This window comes from Mizuhopecten yessoensis, unplaced genomic scaffold (assembly GCF_002113885.1).
Source record: "Mizuhopecten yessoensis strain PY_sf001 unplaced genomic scaffold, ASM211388v2 scaffold443, whole genome shotgun sequence".
NCBI classification, from domain to species: Eukaryota; Metazoa; Mollusca; class Bivalvia; order Pectinida; family Pectinidae; genus Mizuhopecten; species Mizuhopecten yessoensis.
In genome coordinates, this window is record NW_018403549.1 from 104,434 (window position 1) to 122,293 (window position 17,860).

General features: G+C 38.1%; 1 protein-coding gene across 3 annotated transcripts in view; it reads left to right on the top strand.

Moving 5' to 3' along the window:
- LOC110449308 (fasciclin-1-like) overlaps positions 1-17,860 on the top strand; it is a 114,764-nt gene that overhangs the window by 71,900 nt on the left and 25,004 nt on the right. For all 3 annotated transcript variants that reach the window (XM_021496099.1, XM_021496082.1, XM_021496090.1), the window contains one exon: positions 13,586-13,751. In XM_021496099.1, the coding sequence (XP_021351774.1) occupies positions 13,586-13,751 (166 nt within the window). The remainder of the gene's footprint in view (positions 1-13,585; positions 13,752-17,860) is intronic.

The window sequence follows — 17,860 nt, forward strand, 5'->3', positions numbered from 1 at the left end:
GGGTACGATAGGAGATACACGGGGAGGTGCCGATGGGGGATACACGGGGAGGTGCCGATGGGGGATATGCGGGGAAGAGTAGAAGGTGAAAACTATTTGAGGATGAGTGTGATTGTGAGGTAAGGGATAAAGTAGGGAAGAAAAGAGCGAGGAGGAAGAAATGAAGGAGGAAAGGAGGGAAAAAGCAATAGAGAATATGAGCTAAAGTACACTTAGGTAAGTACTGAAGGTTGACGGAGAGTTATACGTATGGCAGCAGGGCGATATTGTAAATATTAGAAGGCGTAAGGGAGGGATACAATAATGATCATGTTTGAGGGTAGGTGACCTGCGAAACATTATTGCGTGGATTTAGTTTTCGGTCATGTCTATGGTCCTTCGTGTGTTCCGTGTGTAAATCTAATACGAGCGGTGACACACTAATCAGTGGATGATGTATGGACAGTAAGACCAGCACGTGCTCTGTGGTCATTTGTCCGATGTCCACTTTAGATTAAATTATTGAACTGATAAGATCAATGTACGCCGCTAATGAAAATATGAACCTCCATGGTGTAGATAAAAAACCGTCTATACGTATTTCACGTCTTGCCAGTGAGACGATTATAAACTGAGGAGTGACGGCCATACACGTATCTCTATATATAAATAAGGCGGTTAAACTAAGGGCTAAAGGTCAGACATCTATATTCCTTGTCAGTTAGACAGAAATAAAGGAGAAAACGAGAGCATACTGAAATTTTAACTCAGAATTGATGAAATAAGTAAACACAGACCAAAGAAAAGTAACAAAGACATTTAGACCAGATGTTCCAGAAGGGTAAGGATAATACCTGTCAAGTAGTGAAGTTTATATCTATGTAATGCCATGTTATCAAAGAAAAAGCAAGGGTAGTGACAATAAAATAACAAAGCATCCTATTGATCATAATCAGGCGAGGAGTATCAATCATACATGTAATAAAGTTTTACATATCGAAATGATGAATGAAAAGTATATCTTAAGCAATTGAATACCATCGGAATTCGACATCACATGGTCCTTTTAAAAACAGCTCACTGCGTTTTCTTATAGTGCATGAAGTTTCTTTTTTAGCATAAATGATTTTCGTCGTCCATTTAAGAGCTATTACTACATAAATTTATTAAAATTGTCAATACTGAGATGAGGATAGGTCTCGTTATAATTCTAACGATATTGATCCGTGTTAGACAATAGCTTTCCGTGGACATAAATCAAGTCCGAAATGATGCAGAAATATTCATACGAGGTCATGTGACATTACTATGTATTTAACAAGATTCGATTCGATCAAGAATCGAACCAAACTTCAGTAATATAATTCAATTTGAGAGTCGTGTGCACTCTTGAGCTTTATGGGTCGTCCTGCAGCCAAAGCATTTGTCAAACATGTACTTCTGTAACAGGATTGTGACAGGGCCGTCATACTAATGGCACGCTGCCGCCATCTGTAATCAGCGCGAGCTTCTCGCGCATTTGTCGGTCGCATGCTTGAACGATAAACAGACAAAAGTAGTAGTGAAAACAACAATTATATGCTAATCATTATTACATGGGAACATTTCCAATTCAATATGATGACGACATCTGTACTCTTGTGAGTAGAGCTAGACCTGGCGGAGAATGTATCACTTAGGTTCTCCGGGACAGTAGGTAACTGGATTATATAGCTCATTCCATGACTTGACCAAGATATCAGCAAATTTAATGGACGTTTGTAACGGTATTGCATGTCGCGATGACCTTACATTTAACGTAATGAATTACATAGGATTAATCCTTATGTCAGTCGGGGGACGCGGTGTCTGGGTAGCTAAGGCGTTTGTCAGTCGGGGGCCGCGGTGTCGGGGTAGTTAAGGCGTTTGTCAGTCGGGGCCGCGGTGTCGGGGTAGTTAAGGCGTTTGTCAGTCGGGGGACGCGGTGTCAGGGTAGCTAAGGCGTTTGTCAGTCGGGGCCGCGGTGTCGGGGAAGCTAAGGCGTTTGTCAGTCGGGGCCGCGGTGTCGGGGTAGGTAAGGCGTTGTACCGTCTATGATGACTATCCTTCCATCACTGGGTCGTGGGTTCGAGGCCTAAGTACAGTACAGTCATTATCTCAAACTAGGCTATACCTAAGTACAGTACAGTCATTATCTCAAACTAGGCTATACCTAAGTACAGTACAGTCATTATCTCAAGTACCGTGACATTACCAGTATGATGGGGCTATATCTATAATCTGTATTATTTTTCTACCTTAAGTACTGTGATATTACCAGTATGATAGGGCTATACCTATAGTCTGTATTATTTTTCTGGCCTAAGTACTGTGATATTACCAGTATGATAGGGCTATACCTATAGTCTGTATTATTTTTCTAGCCTAAGTACTGTGATATTACCAGTATGATAGGGCTATACCTATAGTCTGTATTATTTTTCTAGCCTAAGTACTGTGATATTACCAGTATGATAGAGCTATATCTAAAGTCTGTATTATTTTTCTAGCCTAAGTACTGCGATATTATACCAGTATGATAGGGCTATACCTATAGTCTGTATTATTTTTCAAGCCTAAGTACTCTGATATTATACCAGTATGATAGGGCTATACCTATAGTCTGTATCATTGTTCTAGCCTAAGTACTGTGATATCATACCAGTATGATAGGGCTATACCTATAGTCTGTATTCTTTTTCTAGACTAAGTACTGTGATATTACCAGTATGATAGGTCTGTATTATTTTTCTAGCCTAAGTACTGTGATATTACCAGTATGATAGGTCTGTATTCTTTTTCTAGCCTAAGTACTGTGATATTATACCAGTATGATAGGGCTATATCTATAGTCTGTATCATTGTTCTAGTCTAAGTACTGTGATATTACCAGTATGATAGGGCTATACCTATAGTCTGTATCATTGTTCTAGCCTAAGTACTGTGATAGTATACCAGTATGATAGGGCTATACCTATAGACTGTATTATTATTCTAGCCTAAGTACTGTGATATTACCAGTATGATAGGGCTATATCTAGGAACAGAATGCATTTCGATGTTGACCCGGTGTGTACCAGTACATTGTTGAATATTTATATATAAACCTCACGATTACTGTTATCGTGGCATTAAACGACAACACTGATTCCATATAAACGACGGTATAGTCCGCAGTAAATGAGACGGGGCACGAGACGGGACCTCGTTCTGATGTAGTGAATGGGGCGATGCACGAGACCAACCCTCGTTTTGGTAGTACATTTATGCAGAGCTATACTTTTCCCAATATGTATGTTAAAGGAAACGTAAATATTATGCAGATAATTATCGTCCTGAATTGTAAAATCGACTGACAGGATACATTGATATACCTATAGCACTTAGGAGCCGTTATATCTCACGTGGCAGGTACAGGAGCCGTTATATCTCACGTGGTAGGTACAGGAGCCGTTATATCTCACGTGGTAGGTACAGGAGCCGTTATATCTCACGTGGTAGGTACAGGAGCCGTTATATCTCACGTGGTAGGTACAGGAGCCGTTATATCTCACGTGGTAGGTACAGGAGCCGTTATATCTCACGTGGTAGGTACAGGAGCCGTTATATCTCACGTGGTAGGTACAGGAGCCGTTATATCTCACGTGGTAGGTACAGGAGCCGTTATATCTCACGTGGTAGGTACAGGAGCCGTTATATCTCACGTGGTAGGTACAGGAGCCGTTATATCTCACGTGGTAGGTACAGGAGCCGTTATATCTCACGTGGTAGGTACAGGAGCCGTTATATCTCACGTGGTAGGTACACGGGAGGATGGCATACTAGTGCACGGCTACTCTGTGTACATGTAACAGCCATATAACACCCGTTTCCAATGTTTGCTTCGTCTCGTGAATTAGACAATTGTTAATACTGTACCTGTGCTGGTACAAATATTTTATCTGTGAAATACGTTCTTTTAAATATGAAGCTTGATTTATTCGGTTATCTTCGACTTTTCAGGCCAACTCGATTGACTGAGAAACGGTTAAACATGGTCATGGAGACATATTTTATTATATTTATATTTCCTCTGTACAGTCCTTAAATACACCTACTATACCAAAATGTTGTTATAATCCAATATCAGCAAGAACCACTCCACGTGAATGTTTTCTAATCGGAAACTGTTCGGGTCTTTCCGGCAAACTGTTGGAGTAATCGGGGACCAATCCTGACGTCAAATTCAAATTATGACGGAAATTCCCATATTGTTTCCGAATGACAATCTACGTTTGACGAAGCTGGTACCCATAGAAAACACAAACTTGATAAAAAAAAATGTCTTTTTGACACTTGAAAACATGTTGACAGTATACGTCGAGGCAAGGGAAACCTGTGAGCTCTTGATTTGAATGTTGTCCCGTCCTCTTCCACACGAAGAAACCCTGTGGTCTGGCTAGCCTAAACATTGCCGGGATGTGATTTTTAATCCCATTTACAAAAGTAAAGAGATTTACAAATTGTCACACTGCCGGCCCGTGGTATAAAGTTAAATATATATAGTAAGTCGGCTGCAGGCATTGTATTGTCAATGCTTCCATTGGTAGTCTAACCATGGGGGTTTGGTTTACCAGCTCTAGCGAATGAGCTAAAGATAAAGTCTCACTAGCCGAGATGTACAGGGTACAGGGTACAGGGTACAAGGTACGGGGTACAGGGTACGGAGTACGGGATACAAGGTACAGGATACAGGGTACGGGGTACAGGGTACAGGATACAGGGTACGGGGTACAGGGTACAGGATACAGGGTACGGGGTACGGGGTACAGGATACAGGGTCCAGGGTACGGGGTACATGATACAGGGTACGGGGTACAGGGTACAGGATACAGGGTACAGGATACAGGGTACGGGGTACAGGGTACAGGATACAGGGTACGGGGTACAGGATACAGGGTCCAGGGTACGGGGTACATGGTACAGGGTACGGGGTACAGGGTACAGGGTACAGGATACAGGGTACAGGATACGGGATACGGGATACAGGATACAGGGTACAGGGTACAGGATACGGGATACATGATACAGGTTACCGGGTACGGGATACAGGGTACAGGGTACAGGATACGGGATACAGGGTACAGGGTACGGGGTACAGGGTACATGGTACAGGGTTCATGATACGGGATACAGGATACAGGATACAGGGTACAGGATACAGGGTACAGGATACGGGATACGGGATACAGGGTACGGGGTACAGGGTACGTGGTACAGGATACAGGGTACATGATACGGGATACAGGATACAGCATACAGGGTACAGGATACAGGGTACACGATACGGGATACAGGATACAGCATACAGGGTACAGGGTACATGATACGGGATACAGGATACGGGATACGGGATACAGGGTACGGGGTACAGGGTACGTGGTACAGGATACAGGGTACATGATACGGGATACAGGATACAGCATACAGGATACAGGGTACAGGATACAGGATACGGAATACAGGGTACAGGGTACAGAGTATGGGGTACAGGATACAGGATACAGGGTACAGGGTACAGGGTACAGGGTACGGGGTACAGGATACAGGATACGAGGTACAGGGCCAACATATATTTCACACACATTAATCAACCACGTTAACTAAAGGGAGACAGAGCATGCTTCATTTAAGTACGACATAAAGTTTCATTTCATTCTAATGAAAGAAAAAAAAAACTCATTAAAAAACGTGCCTAGTTTCGAGAAATGCTCTACTTTCATGTACAACGAAATGGAAGCAACATTTTTTAGTCTGAGGCCAAGTAACAACGTCATCACTGTCATGCGCAGTCATCGTATTGTTTACATACCAAGGTCAATGAGGTGTTATAATTTACATGACCGACTAAAGCCACCTTTCTTACACTGATATCCGGGTCGGATGACCCCTCAGATGTCTGTTAGGAGGAGATGTCGTCACACTCCCGTTTCTACAGTTATCTATTAGGATATGTCGTCACACTCCCGTTTCTACAGATGTCTGTTAGGAGGAGATGTCGTCACACTTCCGTTTCTACAGATGTCTGTTAGGATATGTCGTCACACTCCCGTTTCTACAGTTATCTATTAGGATATGTCATCACACTCCCGTTTCTACAGATGGCTGTTAGGATATGTCGTCACACTCCCGTTTCTAAAGATGTCTGTTAGGAGGAGATGTCGTCACACTCCCGTTTCTAAAGATGTCTGTTAGGAGGAGATGTCGTCACACTCCCGTTTCTAAAGATGTCTGTTAGGAGGAGATGTCGTCACACTCCCGTTTCTACAGATATCTATTAGGAGATGTCGTCACACTCCCGTTTCTACAGATGTCTGTTAGGAGATGTCGTCACCCTCCCGTCTCTACAGATGTCTGTTAGGAGATGTTGTCGCACTTCCGTTTCTACAGATGTCTGTTAGGAAGCGATAACGTCACACTCCCGTTTCTACCGATGTCTGTTAGGAGGCGATGTCGTCACACTTCCGTTTCTACAGATGTCTGTTAGGAGGAGATGGCGTCACACTCCCGTTTCTACAGATATCTATTAGGAGATGTCGTCACACCCCCGTTTCTACAGATGTCTGTTAGGAGACGTCGTCACACCTCCGCCTCTACAGATGTCTGTTAGGAGGAGATGTCGTCACCCTCCCGTTTCTACAGATATCTATTAGGAGATGTCGTCACACTGCCGTTTCTACAGATGTCTGTTAGGAGGGGATGTCGTCACACTCCCGTTTCTACAGATGTCTGTTAGGAGGCGATGTCGTCACACTTCCGTTTCTACAGATTCAGATATGCTGCCGTAGGTAAAGCTGCCTCGACATGTGATTATTCTCGCGTGTTTGATATATTGTACAGTGATATCAACTTTAGTGGTTTAGATGTTATGGGTGTTCTGTGTGTCGTTAATGTTTGTTCAAATCGAATATCAGTAAATTTCACACAAAAACTGGTAACAATCCACACTACGTGCCGTTCCGTAATTAGGTAACGCCATTCATATGACTGGTGGAGAAATGTTTCAATACAGTTAATGATCACTTTATTTTCGAGTGTAATACCACGAAATATGCCTGTAGTTTGACTTGCAATTTTTTTTGGAATAATTCGCGATTAAGAAAACGCAATGTTAAACTTAATGGTAAGGAATACTCACAGAAGCATTATCTTTCTTCTTCAGACACCAACTTCCTACACATCCGTCACCATAGACAACGGTCTCCATAGACAACGGTCTCCATATATACCCTTCTCCATAGACTACAGTCTTCATAGTTACCCTTCTCCATAGACTACAGTCTTCATAGTTACCCTTCTCCATAGACTACAGTCTCCATAGTTACCCTTCTCCATAGCCTACATTCTTCATAGTTACCCTTCTCCATAGACTACAGTCTCCATAGTTACCCTTCTCCATACCCTCGATATCAGGGTTATGCTCACTTTCGCTCTCTGCACCCCTGGAATACGTCATTGCAAAATCGAAGGCTAAGTGTGCAGCACCTTGTGGACGAAACGAGAAGACTAGTTTGATCCTTTGATGTAAATCTAAAAAATCGCGCGGTCGCGTAACGGAACAACTTTCTAGCTTTGGGTGTCGCTTCTCTGTTATCTTCAAAGACAATCATGAGCCTAGTGATTGGTCAGGATTTTTTACCTGACACCAATCAAATAGCTAGCCGCGTGCCTTCAACTTTGCTATGACATATTCGGGAATGCAGGGAAGTACAAAATTTCTGAGCAATTTTGAAAGTCTTTTAAGTGCTCTCACTATTCCTTTCTCACCAAATAAAAAATCAATGATCTTTGGTTTTATCAACCAAACTGGAATTTATACGAGAATTGATAATGAAATTACTCTGTTCATAAAACAATATATATACAAAACTAGATGTTTTCATAGGTCACTTAATGTGACAGCTTTAGTCAATTCGATTAAAGATTACTATAAGGTTCAGAAATATATTGCTCGTGGTAAAGGGGAACAATGTCTTAGAAGATTTACTTCTGAATGGGAAAAATGGTTAAAATGAGTAGAGCTTGACCTCACCTAACCCCGAGTCTTATGACTATTTATATTAAGTTAATAGGTGTTACTCTCTTGCTTACTCCAACCCCTCCTATTTATGTTTACAAGCAGGTCTCTATTCAATTAGAATAAGTAGCAATGACTGGTGATGCAGGTATACATGTACAGTGTAAGTCAGATTTGTGATTTTTGAACAATGCGGGCTGAGCCAACTTATTACGATCTTACATACAGGAACAAATGTACTTAAAAAAAAAAATATTGACAAATACTCACAGCAGTTATTTATTTTATTTATTTTCTTCTCAAAGAGATATGGCGGGTTGCTATGCCTATTTCCCCAGAGCTATGTTACGCTAGTGCGCGCATCCAACCGTGCACTGTTATGACGCGTCCTCAGGTATTTTTATACAGGTAGCAATATCGGAATCCCGTGTCTAAGAATAGATTATTGTAAACAGACCACATATTTGGTTTTTCGGCATTATTTGTTGGTGTTTAAGCACTTGATATAAATTCATAAATTTCATCAAAAATAGTGTCTTACCTACAAAGCGTAGCTGTACTGTACACGTGCACAGGAATTTGTTGACATGCTTCGATAGAAGTATGTCGCACTAAAAAGTAAAGAAATTATTACTAACAAAACTGATAAATCAATAGGTATGTTATTAAAATGTAAACAAATCTTCCATTGATTTAAAAATAAACACCATTGCCTTATTAAGGAAAATGATCACATGCCTAAATATTTAAAAAAAAAAAAAACTGAAGGAGGATTCGAACCTGCACCGATTTCTCTCTCTCTCTCTCTCTCTCTCTCTCTCTCTGCTCTTTGATTTTTTTTGTCTCTCTATGTGTGAAAGTGCGTGAAAATTGAATGTGACTTGGTGATTGTATAAAATCATCATCAGATGATGAGGATGATGAGGATGATGAGGATGATAATAATAATTATAATTATAATTGGAGGTTCCTATATATACCGCTTTATCACAACCTAGTTCATAAGTCGTCTCAAAGCGGTTCACAGATTATTATCCGTTATATGATGAGGATGAGGATGATGATAATTTCAATAGTTGATATATGTGAATGTGTGTTGATGTGATGTTCTGTATAATGTACATGCTCTGAAAATCTTGAAAAATGATTTTTTTTTTTATAAAATATGCCACATACCAATAACACTGAAAGCTGTAACGATTTTTACTCTGGTAATGGCACTCAATTCAATTCGAGGGTCTGCATTCGGGATGTATTGCTCAAAACATCACAGTTTAATACCATGGCAAACTGGTACTAAAACTAAAATGTTACAATAGCTTCTCGCCCGAATGCACCCTAATCCCGTTACTAAAGCGCTCTCGCGACACTGATTAGGATGTTCACGTGTTTACATACCGAGAAGTGTACACAGTGATTTCGAGATTAAATGGAGGTTCTTTCTGTCGCTTTTCCATTTTCATTGCACTTTATCGAAAATCGATACTGGCTCTATCTGTAACGAGACATTAGGAAAGTTAATTTCTGATTACATTATTAACAAATTCCACTTTGTTGGGGAATATTTCTGTAAAAGCCGTAATAGTTCTCTAGATAGAGGTTAGATCACATTTAACATGAGGTTAACTCTCATGTTATTTCCTGTTTTGCGGTCGTGTCAATATTTGTATTAATTTATCTACGTTACATTTCTTCCGGTAGCACTATACTTTGTTGTCCCATCAGGCCAAACGATATATAGTGACACACAAAAACTATTCGGCCCCCTTTTTTTTTACCGTGTTTCCTCCATTTGTTTTAAAAAATTTGATTCATGGTGCATATTTAACAGTTGTGCAGACAAAATCAATAGGTGTTACTTTTTGTGGAAAATGCGTAATTGAAATATTGAAAAGTGGATGAAAAACGAGAAACATATAAGTGTTAAGTGTAAAAATATAAACATATAAGTATAAAGTGTATAATATAAACATAGAAGTGTAAAGTGTAAAATATAAACATATAAGTGTTAAGTGTAAAAATATAAACATATAAGTGTAAAGTGTAAAAAATAAACATATAAGTGTTAAGTGTAAAATATAAACATATAAGTGTTAAGTGTAAAATATAAACATATAAGTGTTAAGTGTAAAATATAAACATATAAGTGTTAAGTGTAAAATATAAACATATAAGTGTTAAGTGTAAAATATAAACATATAAGTGTTAAGTGTAAAATATAAACATATAAGTGTTAAGTGTAAAATATAAACATATAAGTGTTAAGTGTAAAATATAAACATATAAGTGTTAAGTGTAAAATATAAACATATAAGTGTTAAGTGTAAAATATAAACATATAAGTGTTAAGTGTAAAATAAAAATATTTAAGTGTTAAATAAAAACATAAGTGTAAACAATAGAAACATGTAAGGCGACAATAGAATCATGTAAGTCGACAATAGAATCATGTAAGTAGACAATAGAATCATGTAAGTAGACAGTAGAATCATGTAAGTAGACAATAGAAACATGTAAGTGTGAAATAGAAACGTGTAAGTAGACAATATAATCCTGTAAGTGTGAAATAGAAACCGAAGCCATTTTCGCTTTCATATAGTATGATATGTCAGTATGTTTTTTAACACATTAGAGTGTTACATTACATAAAGGATTATCAAATTGCTGGATTTCCATGCCTTCATTTCAATCTTCATTGCCAAACTCTTGTCATTTCATCATCTTTGTCCTGTTTTCCTTCGTGTCTTCTTCACTTCATTTCCCCATTGTGTAGCTACTGTAAAGCCTACTTGATCTTAACGGCCTATTAACTCTTGTGTAGTTACTGTATAGCTTACTTGATCTTAACGGCCTATTTACTGTTGTGTAGCTACTGTATAGCCTATTTGATCTTAACGGCCTATTTACTGATGTGTAGCTACTGTATAGCCTGCTTGATCTTAACTGCCTATTTACTGTTGTGTAGCTGCTGTATAGCCTACTTGATCTTAACGACCTATTTACTGTTGTGTAGCTACTGTAGAGCCTACTTCATCTTAACGGCCTATTTATTGTTGTGTAGCTACTGTATAGCCTATTTGATCTTAACGGCCTATTTACTGTTGTGTAGCTACTGTATAGCCTGCTTGATCTTAACGGCCTATTTATTGTTGTGTAGATCCTGTATAGACTACTTGATCTTAACGGCCTATTTACTGTTGTGTAGCTACTGTATAGCCTACATGATCTTAACGGCCTATTTACTGTTGTGTAGCTGCTGTATAGCCTACTTGATCTTAACGGCCTATTTACTGTTGCTTCATTTCAATCTTCATTGCCAAACTCTTGTCATTTCATCATCTTTGTCCTGTTTTCCTTCGTGTCTTCTTCACTTCATTTCCCCATTGTGTAGCTACTGTAAAGCCTACTTGATCTTAACGGCCTATTAACTGTTGTGTAGCTACTGTAAAGCCTACTTCATCTTAACGGCCTATTAACTGTTGTGTAGCTACTGTAAAGCCTACTTCATCTTAACGGCCTATTAACTGTTGTGTAGCTACTGTAAAGCCTACTTCATCTTAACGGCCTATTAACTGTTGTGTAGCTACTGTAAAGCCTACTTCATATCAACGGGCTATTAACTGTTGTGTAGCTACCGTATAGCCTACTTGATCTTAACGGCCTATTTACTGTTGCTTCATTTCAATCTTCATTGCCAAACTCTTGTCATTTCATCATCTTTGTCCTGTTTTCCTTCGTGTCTTCTTCACTTCATTTCCCCATTGTGTAGCTACTGTAAAGCCTACTTGATCTTAACGGCCTATTAACTGTTGTGTAGATACTGTCTACTTGATCTTAACGGCTTATTTACTGTTGTGTAGCTACTGTATAGCCTATTTGATCTTAACGGCCTATTTACTGTTGTGTAGCTGCTGTATAGCCTACTTGATCTTAACGGCCTATTAACTGTTGTGTAGCTACTGTAAAGCCTACTTCATCTTAACGGCCTATTTACTGTTGTGTAGCTACTGTATAGCCTACATGATCTTAACGGCCTATTTACTGTTGTGTAGCTGCTGTATAGCCTACTTGATCTTAACGGCCTATTTATTGTCGTGTAGCTACTATATAGCCTACTTGATCTTAACGGCCTATTTACTGTTGCTTCATTTCAATCTTCATTGCCAAACTCTTGTCATTTCATCATCTTTGTCCTGTTTTCCTTCGTGTCTTCTTCACTTCATTTCCCCATTGTGTAGCTACTGTAAAGCCTACTTGATCTTAACGGCCCATTTACTGTTGTGTAGCTACTGTATAGCCTACTGGATCTTAACGGCCTATTTACTGTTGTGTAGCTACTGTATAGCCTGCTTGATCTTAACGACCTATTTATTGTTGTGTAGATCCTGTATAGACTATTTGATCTTAACGGCCTATTTACTGTTGTGTAGCTACTGTATAGCCTGCTTGATCTTAACGGCCTATTTATTGTCGTGTAGCTACTGTATAGACTACTTGATCTTAACGGCCTATTTACTGTTGTGTAGCTACTGTAAAGCCTACTTGATCTTAACGGCCTATTAACTGTTGTGTAGCTACTGTAAAGCCTACTTCATATCAACGGGCTATTAACTGTTGTGTAGCTACCGTATAGCCTACTTGATCTTAACGGCCTATTTACTGTTGTTTAGCTACTGTATAGACTACTTGATCTTAACGGCTTATCTACTGTTGTGTATCTACTGTATAGCCTACTTGATCTAAGCGGCCTATTTATTGTCGTGTAGCTACTGTATAGCCTACTTGATCTTAACGGCCTATTTACTGTTGTGTAGCTACTGTATAGCCTATTTGATCTTAACGTCCTATTTATTGTTGTGTTGCTACTGTACAGCCTACTTGATCTTAACGGCCTATTTACTGTCGTGTAGCTACTGTATAGCCTACTTGATCTTAACGGCCCATTTACTGTTGTTTAGCTACTGTATAGCCTACTTGATCTTAACGGCCTATTTACTGTTGTGTAGCTGCTGTATAGCCTACTTGATCTTAACGGCCTATTAACTGTTGTGTAGCTACTGTAAAGCCTACTTGATCTTAACGGCCTATTAACTGTTGTGTAGATACTGTAAAGCCTACTTCATATTAACGGGCTATTAACTGTTGTGTAGCTACTGTATAGCCTACTTGATCTTAACGGCCTATTTACTGTTGTTTAGCTACTGTATAGACTACTTGATCTTAACGGCTTATTTACTGTTGTGTAGCTACTGTATAGCCTACTTGATCTTAACGGCCTATTTATTGAGTACACAATAGCATGGGAGTTAAGATATCTGAATAGACGATTTCAATAAATACATCATTACTCGCGGATTTCTTCGTGAAACTATCGGATTTTACGTGTTACACAAATGGTTAATTCTTATTACTCAGAAACAGTTCTGCAATGCTTTTTTCGACGTTCCCTGTGTCCGTGGCTCAGTTCTGCAATGCTTTCCTCGACGTTCCCTGTGTCCGTGGCCTAATGACTATGTTTTTTGTGTGTTACAGTTGCACAGCTTCATCCGCCAACAGAACATGTCTCGCCTGTTTGAGCAGACTGGTATCACCGTGTTTGCGCCATACAGTACCGCATTTCTATACTACGACGAAATGCATTATGGGTATAATATGGCCGACCCAAAAATGGCAGAGAGCTTTCTATCATTCCACATAGGTGAGTGGATATTTACAAACATTTACCTTACTTTGTTTAGTTGTTTGTTTACGACAGCCTGAGTCATATGAGGACGGGTGCCTAGGGAGACACGACAGCGTGGGTCATATGAGGACGGGTGCCTAGGGAGACGCCACCGGAAAGTTAAAGACAACAGAAAAGATAGGAAACGGACAAGATACTTGGTGTTGTCAATTCAATTTCAATTCAATTTATTACCAAATGCACATTGCATATAGGCATACAGCAATATATAAATAAATACTTAACAAATATCTTGTACAATGGCGGAGAACATATGCAATAGATTTTATTCCATACATAATAATTACAAATTATGAAATCGTCAAAAGTTTGGGAAACTTTAAGGTTTTCCTAAGGTAGCTTAGCAGACTCTTATAAAGCATAATTTAGTTGTTTATGAAATAATACAAATAAAGCCTTAAGCTAACCAAATTTCTAGGAAATAACAAAACTTCAAAGTCAATCATACAACCTCAACATGAAGGTAGAACGAGTGCTATATATTATATAATGAAATGAGATTATAACTCATTGTGAAGTAAAAGACATAGATCTCAATCGCATTATACAGTAGCAAAACATTTATTTCATAATATACGATTTCTCTTAATAGTTGCCTGAATCAAGTTTTTACTTAAATTTCTAATAAGTTTAAAATATTTGCTAGACAGTAGCTCTATTAATTCAAACACAGAAGGACGAATACGATAATATGGCTTGATATACGATACTCTTAATTCTAAAAACACAGGACACATAAGAATGAAATGAAACTCATCCTCGACATCTCCAAGATCATATAAAGTACACAATCTCTGGGTTTGAGGCATTGCATTATATCTACCTGTCTCTATATTAAGGTTATGTGCTTGCAATCTATATTTCGCAAGAATACATTTATTTTTTCTAAATAGCGGTTTTGTAAAATTGTAGATCAAAACGGTCAACAATGTGTTTATACAACAAACATTTTGAAGATGTCTCGAATATGTTTCTCATTTCCTGAATAAAAGTATCCTTTATGCGTTGTATATATGATAATAAAAGATATTTCTCTTTTGGTACACATTGTGCCAACCACACATCTCCAAAACCCAACGTACACAAATCACGTCTCAGATGATAAACCAATTTGCTTTAAAATTTGGTTTCCTGTTAAAAAGCTCTAAAAGTTCATCGTAACAGGCCCTCAAAATACAGTTATTAGTCTTTAATATTTGCAGCCAGTACTTTACAATAGCAATCCTACGCTGTATATGCAAAGGGTAACGACCAAGTTCAAAATACACCATGGCATTATTTACTGTTTTCCTGACACCCAATACGGTTTTCAAAAATAATAAATGTATATTTTCAATCTGAGGTGCTCGACTATAACCCCATACTTCACACCCATAATTCACAATACATGATATATAAGTATCAAATAAAGATAACTTGGTCTTTTCATTCAACAAAAATCTTTTCGCTTTCCGATTAAGAACAAAATAAGCTTTCCTTCCTGGTACAGCAATTTTATTCAATGCAATGGTAAATTTACCATTATATTTAAAAACCAAACCTAAATAGCAAAATTGATCTACCACTTCTATAGCTTTACCATAAAAAATCCACTGCTCGTTTGGATGCAATCGTTTACTTTTCCTAAAAACATTTTTGTTTTGTCTACATTTACAGATAAATTCCATCGTCGAGAATAAGTGATTAAAAAATCCAACATATTTTGGAGGTCAACTACATCCTCAGAAAAAAATACCGTGTCATCGGCATACATAACTAAAAACCAATTAAGTAATTGCAAGCGATAACTTTGGCAATTTGACTTATTCAATTCGGATTCCATGTCGTTGACAAATAAAGAAAACATTATTGGAGATAAAGATTCTCCTTGAAATAATCCGACCTGTAAGTCGTACATAAAAGATAATTTACCATGAAGCTTTACACATGACTTAACACTCTCGTATATAGATTTGATAACATTAAGCATCCGTCCTCTTACACCCGATTTCAACAATTTACACCACAATTTATCATATGATATACTATCAAACGCTTTTCTATAGTCTACGAAAACACAATAAAGCCTTTTATTACTCTGTAAAGTTTTAGTAATCAAGGTATTAAGTACAAAAAAATGCATCCCTGGTACCAATTCCGGGCTTAAAACCAAACTGAGCATCTGTAATTACATTCTCACTTTCGCTCGACTTTAACATTCGTTTATTCAAGAGTGAGGTAAATAACTTGTCCATATGACTTACTAACGTGATTCCCCTATAGTTATTTACGTCGTTTTTATCACCTTTTTTATGCAGAGGTATAACAACTCCTTCTGACCAAGCTTTAGGAACGTATCCTACCTGTAATATAGTATTAAAAAAAAAATCTGGTGCAAAAACATCAATATACTCAATAAAATATTAATCAATGACATTGTCTAAACCGGCGGATTTACCTTTGGATGACCCTTTCATTGAAACTAATAATTCATCAAGACTGAAATCGTCATCAAGCTTAGAGTAAATACATTCGTTATCAACTTCAACTTGCTCAACATTGATGGGAGAAAAGTCAACTGAATTGTTGGCAATATCTTTAAAATATTGGTAAAAATCATTTAAAACCAGATTTCCGGAATCACAAGACTTACGTCTAGAAAAATTACTATAAAAAACGTTTGGATAATTTTTTCTCAAAATGTCAAACATATCGCCTTCATTCCGAAGATAAGATCTCTTCACCCTCGCCTCGTAGGTATTGTATTTCTTCTTTTCACGAACTAAGTTTTCTCTATTGCTGACAGTTCTACATATATTAAAAGATCTTAAAGCGTTTCTATATATTCTACGTAAACGTTTACATTCGTTATCAAACCATGGTTTGTCAGGTTCCTTGACATTACGTCTAGACTTCTGATGACAAGAACAATTACAAGTACGTATACGTTTCTCTAAACAGCAAGACAAATAGAGTGATTATCGATAACCAGTACTTCCAAACATTTGTCAACACTATCCATAGTATTCTCTAAGGTATTCAACGAATTTGCAATTAATGCCCTATTTGCATTCATAGAATCAGCAGTATTCACTGTTGCTTCTACTGTCCAGGACACAGACTTAGTAGTACTAAACGTATTACTGAAGTCACAACCATTACAAATATGAGTGTCTGCTTTTAAGGTGAAAAACAATGGCGCGTGGTCAGAAAATATCATCGGTGGTCCGACCATTTAATATTCGAAAACCAGTAGTCTTGCACATTTGCAAAAGACGACGCCCAAATTGGTTAACAAAAACATCTTCAGAATAACGAACACTTTCACCAACTCCATCTTCATAGGGTATCACACTTTCTATAACCTGATGTAAACTATCATGTAGAACATCAAATGGAATAAAGTCAGTTCTATCTGTTGTAATGTGGGCGGCAGATTATTTCTGGTCCCTTCAGTATCCTCTTAGACCCAGAAGAAAACCTCCGACTCAGCAGGGGGTCCACATTATTCATCTCTTACGATACGCATGCAGTGGGATACAGCAGGACGTGTCTTGAGTTTTTTCTGCGTCCCTTAAAAAGAAGACAATGGAGCAACCACACCGGTTATAACCTAATATACCCATATATAACCTAATATACCCCATACATAACCTAATATACCCCATACATAACCTAATATACCCCATACATAACCTAATATACCCCATACATAACCTAATATACCCCATACATAACCTAATATACCCCATACATAACCTAATATACCCCATACATAACCTAATATACCCCATACATAACCTAATATACCCCATACATAACCTAATATACCCCATACATAACCTAATATACCCCATACATAACCTAATATACCCCATACATAACCTAATATACCCCATACATAACCTAATATACCCCATACATAACCTAATATACCCCATACATAACCTAATATACCCCATACATAACCTAATATACCCCATACATAACCTAATATACCCCATACATAACCTAATATACCCCATACATAACCTAATATACCCCATACATAACCTAATATACCCCATACATAACCTAATATACCC